At 32.3% G+C, this 12329-nt stretch overlaps 1 protein-coding gene across 1 annotated transcript; it reads right to left on the bottom strand.

Annotated features, from left to right (window-relative positions):
- Window positions 1-7643: 7643 nt before the first annotated feature.
- LOC113052646 (vasotocin-neurophysin VT 1-like) lies at window positions 7644-9727 on the bottom strand. Its single transcript, XM_026217025.1, has 3 exons — window positions 9496-9727; window positions 7970-8171; window positions 7644-7855 (listed from the first exon to the last, which is right to left on the bottom strand). The coding sequence occupies exons 1-3, from the start codon at window positions 9619-9621 to the stop codon at window positions 7716-7718; spliced, it is 468 nt and encodes a 155-aa protein (XP_026072810.1). The 5' UTR covers window positions 9622-9727; the 3' UTR covers window positions 7644-7715.
- Between the last annotated feature and the right edge of the window lie 2602 nt (window positions 9728-12329).

The following is a 12329-nucleotide window of genomic DNA, read 5'->3' as shown; positions in this document are numbered from 1 at the left end:
AAAGTATCGTGTTTGTCTGGTTCTCAAACAGCGAAACTGCATTTAATAAAACAACACTTAAGCACTGAAATACATTTCTGTGTAAGAAGCAGTGAATCCCAATTTTCCTGGATTTCAAGACTTCAGAGTTTGAAAATACCACTTCTAACTCATCTCTATTACTTGGTTTGCTCTGATTTGAAGCCTTGAAGAAAATTGTTTTCAACACTGATAATAAATCAGCATATTTTCATGATTTCTGAAGATCATGTGACACTGAAGACTGGAGGAGTGATGTTGAAAATACAGCGGAGCATCACAGAAATAAATTACACTTTAACAGATATTCACACAGAAAACAGCTGTTTTACATTAGAATAATATTTCACAATTTTACTGTATTTTTCCTGTATTTCTGATCAAATAAATGCAGCTCTGATGAGCAGAAGAGAATTATTTTAAAAACATTACAAATCTTACAGACCTCAAACTTATGAACAGCAGTTTATATATACAATATATTTTTGTTTTAAGATGTATTCGCTCATTATTTACATTTATAGAAATGATAAACCTCAGTATCCTGTATTTCATAATCATAGTCAGAAAAACTGAATTTTCTGAGCACAGATAAACTGAAAAACAAAAACATTATCATCACATGAGTGTGTCTTTAAGCGAAACTCTTGAGTTTATGTTTATTTACCTCTTTTTCTGTGTTCCTCCGAGTCCGGTCACGTATAGTATTCAGTTCAGAAAATAATTGTTTAAATATTAAATTAATTATAAATTGCGACATACAGAATTGTGATTGTGGCTGTTATCCATAAATAAACAAAATACGCCAAATTTGTGTTTCTGCAAAAACATGCATTTAAAACTCTCACCTGCCCCATTCCGAGAAACATAAATGAAGGAAACCTAATAACACAATATAATTACATCCACCTGAGAAAATGTCTTCAAACAGGACACGAGAGGAAGTTTCCTTACGAGGGGGCGGGGTCTCGGGGTGGGCGGGTCTTGGCGGCGCGGAAACTGTCTCTGATTGGTCGAGTTGAATGCGGGTAGTTTTAATATTCAAGGTGAGTGAATTTAGTGACAAACCCATGGAGGCTTTACAAATGCATCACGAAATGAGAAAACATGGAGGGTTAGAGAATCATGAATCAATTATTTTCAAATGAGATATTAACTAAATTAGCCACAAAGCAACTTTAACTTCTCTAACATAAATATATTATAATTATATTTTTAAACCTTAAATATGTCTGCGTTTGGTTTAATATATTAGACATTTTTTGTACCAAAGGTTTTAACCCATTCAGTCCCACTGGTCACAAAAAACTGACCATAGAGAAGTTTTTAATTTATAAAGCTCTAAAAATGTTAATGACTGGTGTTATAGTGCATTTTCTACAAATATGGTAAAAAAAAAATGATTCTCAGTTAAATTTGTGCAGTGTCACGTGACCAGAGCAGTGTACTTCCGGTTTGCTGCCTCATAGCTCTTAAACAAAAGCTAGGAAAGTATGTTAACATAAAGTTTCGACAGAGATGTTTGTTGCATGTTATCTTTAAGGTGTCTAGCATTAATAAATGAATTCACAATAATTCAGCTTTGTTGCGTGTGGTCACAGAATGAGTAAATGTTGATGGTCGCTGGGATAACATTGCATTTATGGAAACATGTAAATCCAGATGCAGTTGTTAGTGAAGGCTGCACTAAAATGTTAACAATATTGCACTTAATTAAAACGATCCCTCCACTAGATAGCGCTCGGTGGCCTTCTCCTTCTTCTGTAGAGGACTTTATACTTTACTGAGTTTATTTCTGAGTTTCTGTTCAGGGCTTCTCAGAGATCTCAGATGTCTGGAGGTTTGATCAGAAACACTTCTCTCCTCGGGTTTAAATATGACTCATATTGACAGAATGAGCACTCTTTTAGAATGGAAATATGACAATGTTTTGGAATCCTCATTTAAATCGTACTAATTTTCAAATTGTTTTTCATAAATAAACATCTCAGGAAAAATTGTTTGGGGTTTCAAATCGGAATATGACTTTTTGTTACAAATCAGGGTATCCTTTTCAGACAAACATCATGTTAAGCAGAGATTTTGGGGAAACGAGACTTTATCGATCAATATTCCTATAAACAATGAGATATTCTTATGAAAATGTTGCCAAGATATTTATCCATTTCGTACACTTCTTTTCATTATGGTTTGCCCCAAAAACACATTTATATGCAAATTAGTTGCAATGTAAAACAAACGTGTTACATGAAAGTAACACAGTAATTTATTTTGTTCAGTTCTGCAGTTCATTAACACAAAGTTGTTTATTTATTTATTTATTTGCATGTTTTTTTTTATTTGTGTATGCATGTATTTTTATTTACTTTATTATTTTTATACATTTACATTTAATTTATTTTAATGTGAATGTATGTCATTTATTTATTTATGTGTATACAGTTTTATTCATTTTTGTAAATGCATGCATACACATAAATATATAAATAAAATGCTTGAATACAAAAATGAATTTTATTTATTTATTTATTTATGTGTATGCATGCATTTTTATTTATTTATTGCAGTTTGCCATTGGGTTTTATACCTTCTTTCCTAATTCCTCATCAAATCATGTAAAACTTATTCAACTCACATTATTTCTATTAAATCATGGAACCATTTAATTTGTTTGGGTTCATGTGAAAAATCAGCCTACTTACAGGTCAAACCTGGGGGGATTGGGGGTCATACAGAGCATGCAAAGCAGAGCAAGCATACAAATAATGTATAAAGTATATTGTAGTAAAAAAAAAACTGTAATAATGAGTTTTAATACATGCAATGCAAGAAATACTGAAACTGCTGGTAGATTAATGCATTATAAGATGATGAAGATGAAGATGTTCATCCAGTCTTGGCTTTAGTCTGCTTGGGTTTGTGATTGTTCTTCGGTTTCCTCAATTCTTTTAGGACACTGAGATCAGCACAGAACCGCTTATTTCCGATGTATAATCTGTGGAGCAGTAAACACAGTCAACACAGGAGCACAGGACTGATTTGTGTTTGTGTTTGTGTGTTAAACACTCACACCACTGCATCAATGTCACAGCCTCCATATCTGTCCTGGATCTTGTATCTTGAGATCGATCGCAGCATGCTTTTAGGGATCCTTTTAGTAAGAGTCAAACAGCAACTGGGAATGGCATCCACTGCAACAAAACAACATCTGCCACTGAATAAGAGTTAAATTCTCTCCTAAAAAAACCACACAATGTTGCAGGATGTTTTCAGAATAGAAGAATGTCAGAAACAGAAAGACCTGTTTAATTATAAAGGGCATGTTTGATGTTCTGATAGAGCAGAGCGATGCATGTCACGACACATGTTCCTGCTGTCCATCTATTCAAGCTGCTTTATAGGAATGTGTCTCTGGGAATCAAACAAACACAACTCCACTGACGCTCTTCTGAATTACTGATGATATATGCAATGTTTGATTCGCAGAGGAATGCATGAGCTTTACTTTTGTGCATATTTGGTATTTCTGGTCAAAAATGACTGACCTTTTAAAAAATCTCTTTTTGATAATGATTGATCTGAACCTATGCGCCTCAGTTTTGGAGTGAAAAAGAATTATTTGAGGGTAATTTGGGCTCAAAATTGAGGTGCATGAGCTCAGATCAATGAAGCGTATTATCAATCAAAAATCCTTTTTGAGTTAAATTGACCAGAACAGTTAGAAACTTGTTTCTGCCATGAAAAAAATAATTAATCAACAATAAAAAAAAGTATATATATATATATATATATATTAGTGGTGGGTTGTTATCGGCGTTAACGTGCTGCCTTAATGCGAGACTGTTATCGGGCGATAAAAGAAATATCGCCGTTAATCTATTCTCAAAGTTGGGTTGGGAGCTGGGTCTATACCAAGCAAGCTTTGATGACTTTCACCTTGATATTTTATATAACCGACTGACTGAGGACAGCCTAAAAAGATGCTCAGGACAGTTGAAGGGCCACAAAAAGATGCGAAAGAGCACAATTCAATACTCGCGGTGTTCTAGTGTTCAGGGCTCATGCAGAGAAAGGAGTCTCGAGACGCTAAAAATAAACGTTTTCAAGTGTTTTGATCAAAACACCTGAACATCGAATTTGCTTATTTTTGCTCTAGTGCCGACAGATACATACGAAATATGTCAAAATACCCACCTTGGAAATTATGCTCGAAAAAACTGTCAGTTATTTCTTAAGTGAAAGTAAACAGTTGAGGAAAAATGGGATGTGTGTTATATTGGATGCGTTCATCGTCTCTTAAAGGGACCGCGCCTAATTTAGCCACTGGCTGCTGTAATGTTAATCCAAGAAAATGAAAATCACTCACTGCTCTTGACTGAATTACTTTGTAGTTTTAACAGTCAAACCAAAAATTATTCAGACACCAGATATAATTTTTGATATATATAGCAAAACTGTAATAATGTGAGAAATGTTGAAGGTGTCTGAATAAATGTAGGTTTGTTTGTATATTTCATTTTTACATTGAAGACTATCCAGTGCTTTTTTTACATTTAATTATTTAGTTTTTAGTTTTCTGTACGTAAACGATCGCTGCACTGCTGCAGACGCAACGCTCCTGGAACATGGGGTGCGTAACATGGGTGCATGAATGCACTGCAGACGGAGTGTGTGTGAAACAGGTGTACAGTAGTTTGCACCTTGTGCAATGTGAAATTAGTTTGCAGCTTTTTCAAGCACTTTGTGATACATTTTGGAAACAGGAGATGAGCCCCTTTTCTAATGCACCTCCTAGCTTGATAAACCCCTTCTCAAAGACTTACTGTTTGTCAATTTTATTTGGGTAACACATATTCTGAATGCCTTCGGGAGAATTCGAATGAGCCATTTTAGTCTAGATTAATCTAGATTAATTTCAAGATCACAGTGAGATTAATCTAGATTAAAAAAAAATAATCTATGCCCACCTCTTATATATATATATATATAAACATTAAAATGGTTTTTGTGACTTTTCATCTCACTATTAAAAAGTTGCAATGTTGCAATTATTTTTATTTTTTTTCTTTCCAAACTATAATAGAAATTAAGTTCTGAAATGCATGAAATGCAGAATCGCAAAATGCAAACTCAGATTATGAGAAAAAAAAGTTTATTTATTACAGTTATGACTTTTTACTGTGAACTCTGAACTAGGTTTTTTTGTTTGTTTGTTTGTTTCTGGCATAAAAACATTTTTGGCATTTTTTTTAAAGATTTTTATCTCAAACTAAAGGCTTTTCTTGTTTGCAATTCTAAGTTTATATCTCACGATTCTGAGAAGCAGAAAAAAGGTCACAATTGAGATACATAAATGCACAATTGCAAAAAAAATAAAAAAAATGTAAAAAAAAAAATGTGCACATTGCGTTAAAGTAATCAACACCGAACTGAACTTGTGTTTCCGAGCTTCTGAAGAACAGAATCTGTATCGTGTGAAGCCTTGGAGAAATAAATGTGACTGCAGTCGCTTTAGGAGAAAGAAACAGATGCATAACCCTAAACATAAAGTTATAAATATTACATTTACAAGTTGCATCAACAACTTATCTTACTTAGTATTTATATCTGGTTTCTAGTCAAAATAGCTTGCAATTATTAAATCAAGATACTTTTACTAGACAAGCCAAATGCCTGTTTTTAAAGCATAATTTTACTTATTTTAAGCAAAATGCACCTCTTGAAAACAAGACTAAATATCTTAAGTCATTTGGCTTGTCCAGTAAAAGTATCTTGATTTAATAATTGCAAGCTATTTTGACTAGTAACCAGACATAAATACTAAGTAAGAGAAAGCATGGAAGAGCATCATGACTGACCTTCATTGCTGGTGAGGATGACGATGGCGAAGCACACGAGAATCAGGACAGATGTTGCTTTGAGCTCCATGGTTGAACAGCATCGAGTGTGAATGAACACAACACAGAAGCACGTATTTAAACCCATGCATGCCAGTCCTGTTCCGCCCTCGTCGCCCGGCCTGCCCCAACTCATCACCCATCTCACCAAAGAAAACAATCCTCCACATCGCTTGTGAAATCTCTTTTGTAGCAGATGAAATGTTCCCCGCAGCGCCTCATTCAGGTGCACGTCAGTGTGAACGCAGGTTATGCGTGACATTAGCAGGCTTTCTCAGGGGTGTGTTGATTTATGTTTGCTCGTTACGGTCAGTTGCGTGTCACCGGGTGTGTTCAAGCTTGTCTGTTTGAGTCTGTTTTCGGATACAGTTACAGGAGCAGAGCTGCACTTATTAGAATAAGATCATCATTTCAGTGCCACAGAAGAGTGAGTCATCTGAAGGATCCTTTAATTCATTTAAGAACAAGGGTTACATTAAAGGGATCATTTAAGTTAATAGAAGATTAATAATAATAATAATAATTGTTTTAAAAATGTATTTACTATAGCAATTCTTGAGTGAAGATTGTTCTACACATTTTTTTTCCATTGTATAATTAACTTTATATATATATATCAATATTTTATAATGGTTTAAATTATATATATATATATATATATATATATATATATATATATATATATATATATATATATATATATATATATATATATATGTAATAAATAATAATTATATATAATATGATATAAGAAAAGATAGAATATTATTTGTTTTTTCCAATTATATGTACATCATAATTACATGTAATATAATTAAAAAAAGAAAGATGTAAAATTAAAAAAAAAAAGTTTTTGATTTATTAATAATATTTATCATCAGCATTATTATTATTATTATTATTATTTTATTTACTATAGCAATTCTTGAGTGAAGATTGGTTCTAAACATTTTTTTTCATTGTATAATTAACTTTATATATATATAAATATTTATAATGGTTTAAATTATATATATATATATATATATATACATGTAATAAATAATAATTATATATAATATGATATGAGAAAAGATAGAATATTATTTATTTTTTCCAATTATATATACATCATAATAACATGTAATATAATAAAAAAAGAAAGATGTAAAAATATTTTTTTATTTATTTATTAATAATATTTTTCATCAGCATTATTATTATTATGATTATTATTATTATTTTTTTATTTACTATAGCAATTCTTGAGTGAAGGTTGGCTAAACAAATGTTTTCATTGTATAACTAACTTATCATCAGCATTATTATTATTATGATTATTGTCATTGACCTAAAGAATATCGTGTAATATACTAAAACAGACGGCACATGTTTGGCTTCAGTCCTTTCATGTGCTTCTGTCGTTTTTTCTTTTCTTTTGTGTGCAGCTTTCTTCTGTTTTTTCACATCTGTGGTTAATCATCGGAATGACTTTGTTTTCCAGACGTTCCAGTGATTAAAGCGTAAACTATAAATACCATGTGTTCTAGATGCGTCTGGAACCTGATCAGCAGGATCTGTCAGAAAACAGAAACAGTTGGAGCGTCGAGAAGGGCAGATTACATGTTAGATGGATAATAATTACTCTTATGAATCTCTGAATTATCATCGCACACAGGCAGGAACAAATCAGACAGCTTCTGGGACAATGAACTCAAAGCACTTGAAATAACAAACGAGACAAACACGATCACTTTCACATCCGTTTACTACATATTTACACAGCGCTGAGCAACATGTGTGTGTGAATGAAAGACCGGATCAGAAGGGTCTTTGTCTCCGAGACGCCAGATTGAGCAAACGCAGGAGCATTTCTCCAGAAAAGCCCTTCAGAGCCTCGCCGTCCTCCGTCTGAAGAGATCCCAGGTCTTCAGGACAGTCTGGATCCAGAACACAGCTCTCTGAGAGACACAACACACGTGTTACACACACACACACACACACACGTCTGTCAGAGAGGCTTCAGGAGCTTCTGGTCACGTTCATTAACGTATCGAAGGAGATGTTCTTCTCACCCGAGTCGCAGCAGACTCCAGGAGCGGCGCATCGGCCCCGGGCCCCGCAGGACGCCCCGAATGTGTCACAGGGACCCGGCTGCAGATTCTCCTCCACACAGCTCAGAGTCTCTGGAGATCCAAGCAGACAACCCAGAGCGGCCCCGCAGCAGATCCTGGGGCCGAAACAACGGCCCTGACTCCCCGGACCACACGCCGGACACTACACACACACACACACACATGCACAGACACATGCACAGACACATGCACATAGACATAGACACACACACACACACACACACACACACATGCACAGACACATGCACATAGACATAGACACACACACACACACACGCACGCACACACACACATGCACATAGACATAGACACACACACACACATGCACATAGACATAGACACACACACACACATGCACATAGACATAGACACACACACACACATGCACATAGACATAGACACACACACACACACACACTTCAGTACAGACTGTTCATTGTCATATAGAGATGATTCAATGGATGATAAGTTAATAATAATATAATATAATATAACTGTAAAAAATATATGAACATTTATAATACATATAATAATATTTATATTTAAAATTACTAATTTAATTCTAAAATTTTAACATCTAAATTGACCATAATATAAATTCCAGTTGTATTCTGTATATATGACTAGTTATTTTATTTTTAGTAATCTATTATTTAAATTTTATTAATGTTAGTTTGCTCATATAGATGCTAAATTAAATGGAAAAAATGACTTTTTTTCAAAAACAGTGTTATTTAAAGTATCATTTAGATATCAATAGATTTTATTTTTAATTATCTGTTATTTCTATATTTTATATGATTGAGTTAAAGTTTTGGTAATTTTGGTGTGTTGTCTAGTTTTTGTTATTTTTTATTTCAGTTTTTAAGTTTTTGTTATTTTAGTAAATCAAATCAAATTAAACTAAATTAAAATTAAGTAATAATTTTTTTTTCACTTAACGGTTATTTAATTTCAAGTACTAAATTTTCTTTTTTTTTTACATTTTGAATTAGTTTTTATATAGTTTTTTAATAATTTGTATTCATTTTTAAAATGTCTTCAGTTTTTATTTAAGTTTTCAAGTTTTAGTTATTTAAGTGTGTCAAGTTAAACTAAATGAAAATTAAGTATATCTTTTTCACTTTACGATTATTTAATTTCAAGTACTGAAAAAAATATATATATACATTTTGAATTTGTTTATATATATATATATATATATATATATATTAAGTAATTTCTATTTAATATTCCGTTTTTAAAATGTCATATAATTTTTTTTATTATATGCATCAAGTTAATCTAAATATATATGAGAAATGTTCCCCGTGCATCTAGCTGAACTAAAATAAGTTAAATATTAAATATTTCACTGCACACAGCACGAATGTTTAGCAGATGAACTTTAAAACAGAGAAATTCTGGAAGTTGCTGATGTAGATGATGAAAACGAAGCTCCTGCTGATGAAGATGCTGGTCTGTACCTGTCTGACGGGCTCTGGCGGGGATCTCTTGCCTCCTCGAGGGCAGTTCTGGATGTAGCAGGCGGAGGAGAGCGCTGAGAGCGCCAGCAGACAGAGGACACAGGCGGGCAGCAGAGAGTCGGACATCTCGACACACACTGATGCTCTGATGCTCTCGGACGCTTATATAGAGCTGCAGCATCAGCACCAGAGGAGCTCCTCCTCATCCTCCACGGCATCACACCATCATTTTGTTTCAGGCAGTGAAAACACGTATTTTTCCAACTATTTTGTATCTTTCATTTTTATTTTTATTAAGGTTTATATATATATATATATATATATATATATATATATATATATATATATAGAGAGAGAGAGAGAGAGAGAGAGAGAGAGAGAGAGAGAGAGAGTTTACTTTTTTATTTATACCTGTATTGTCTTAGTTACTTCAGTATTTTCAAATTAAACTAATTAAAAAATAAAGTAATTGTATCTAATTAAAATCTAATTATTTAAATAAGTTCTTTTTATTTTTATTTTACTTCACATTTATCATTTCAAGTAATTCATATGGTTTTATTTATATTTTTATTAGTTTTTCATTTTTTTTCTTTTTGTATATCCCATTTTCATTTTAATTAGAGTTAAAGTTAAAGGCAATTTTGTTGTTTCTTGGGTAAAATAAATGAAAATAAGAAAAATATTGTAAGTTTTATTTTATATTATTTACTATATATATATATATATATATATATATATATATATATATATATATATATATATATATATATACATACATACATACATTTTTTCCATTTCCATTTGATTTTGGTTAAACTTTTAATAATTTTTTTGTCATTTTTGTTAGTTTTATTTTTTACATATTTTTTTTATATGTGTTTTATATGAGTTTTAACTAAATGTAGTACATCATTAAACTAAATAAAAATTTGAAATGTAAATAAAAAAGTTTTTATAATGTTTTCATATTTTTTTTCAGTTTATGTTTATTTTATTTAAAGTAACAGTTTTTAGTTTACTTTTTAGTTAATCATAATAGTAACCCTGTTCAGAACATCATTGTTTCTGCTTGAGAACTCATGAAGAGTGACGTTTAATAAAAATTCAGTTCATCTGACAAACTATAACTGACAGAATAAATCACACCTTCACTTTAAAGAACACGTTGCAGCAAAAACAACCTTCTGATGCACATGAATTATTAAATTATAAAGTAAGTCTGAAACGTTTGTTATTACCTTAAAACTGGAATATAATTACTCTCAATCTTTTTGTTCCAACATGAGTTACACATCCATACACAAGGTCAAAGGTCATGGTTTGAACATTCATTCCTCAGAGGGTTAATATTGTACTGTACTGCCACGAAAGAGACGTCAAATTCAAAAATATACTTTGTGGTTTAATTTTAAAACTAAAAAGTTACATACACATTTATTAAATATAATAATTTAAAAAATGCACATTCTTTATTTTATATAAATAAATACAAAATAGCCTAGACATTTATTTTAAATAAATTGAATTCTATAAATGTTATTTTAATATATTATAAATTATTCTAAGTCAACTGAATTAAGAAACACAACTAAACTACGGAACAAACAGTTCAGTTAGTCTGAGGACTGAAGGGGTTAATGTGTAATACGAGCGGGTGAGGAAGGTCAAAGCTGAGAAATACGCAGGAATAAACAGCAGAAATGCCTGCTCAGTATTCACAGCTCACAAACACTAATAAAAACCAGCATTTCCATATTGTTTATGCGCATGCAGGCCAACAAAAGAACAATTTCATCCAATAACAGCATGAGAAGTCAGTCGTGCTTTGAGGAACATCATGCACGAAAATATGAGTGATAATAAACTCATCAGCATCCCGACACGAATCAGTTTAATCACCTCATTTAGAATCAGCACATCAGTAATCGTCATAATGAAATGCTGCACGTACAGTAAAAGGTCAGAAAGACTTTCAAAGTTCGTCATGAGAACATCGTGCATTCGCATTTTACAAAAGCACACTTTCTATATTTGCTTCGAAATATTTCGTGACACCTAGAATAGATTTTTACGTTGTTGAGCATCTGTACATTAATGATTTGACACGTTTAGACGGGTCTGATGATGTTGCAGTCGGTGTGCATCAGTGTGTGTGTCCTTCAGGAGTGTGTGTGTGTGTGTGGAAGACTTGTGTTTAGCGTAACAATAGAGCTGTTCAAACACACACACAAAGAGAGTTCAGCCTTGTGCCGCTTTATCAGCCTTCTCTCATTCAATCTCACCGAACACAACGAGCTCAAGGATCCTTCTTTCACCAACAGCAGAATCACCGGAGCGAAACAATTCACCGACTTCAGATGGGAAAATAAAATGTGCAAAATTAATACTTTTATACATCGATTGATTAAAAGTGAGGAATCTCTTCTGCTCAAGGCTGCATTTATTCAATCAAAAATACAGTAAAAATTGGTAAATATTATTAGAATCTATAATAAGTGTTTCTATGTGAATCTGTGTTAAAGTGTAATTTATTTCTGTGATGCACAGCTGTTTTCAGCATCATTCCTCCAGTCTTCAGAATTGGTGGAAAGTATGTAATTAATTACTGTATTTTGCTACTTGAAATTTTTACTGCGATATTAGCAGCTTTTACTCTCTGCTTACTTAATTTGTTAATCGGTATATGTACACTTTACTATTACTTTTTTTTTTGATAGTTCATGCAATTACTCATATTTTCTATGTTGTGAGTTCACTGGGGTCTAGTGCATAAAACCATTGACTTCTTCATTTTACTGTACTTTATTGTGTTTATCCGTCATATGGAAGAG

The sequence above is a fragment of the Carassius auratus genome, chromosome 33 (assembly GCF_003368295.1).
Source record: "Carassius auratus strain Wakin chromosome 33, ASM336829v1, whole genome shotgun sequence".
In the NCBI taxonomy this organism is placed as follows: domain Eukaryota; kingdom Metazoa; phylum Chordata; class Actinopteri; order Cypriniformes; family Cyprinidae; genus Carassius; species Carassius auratus.
Note: the sequence above shows the minus strand (reverse complement) of the source record. Positions and strands in the feature narration are given on the sequence as shown.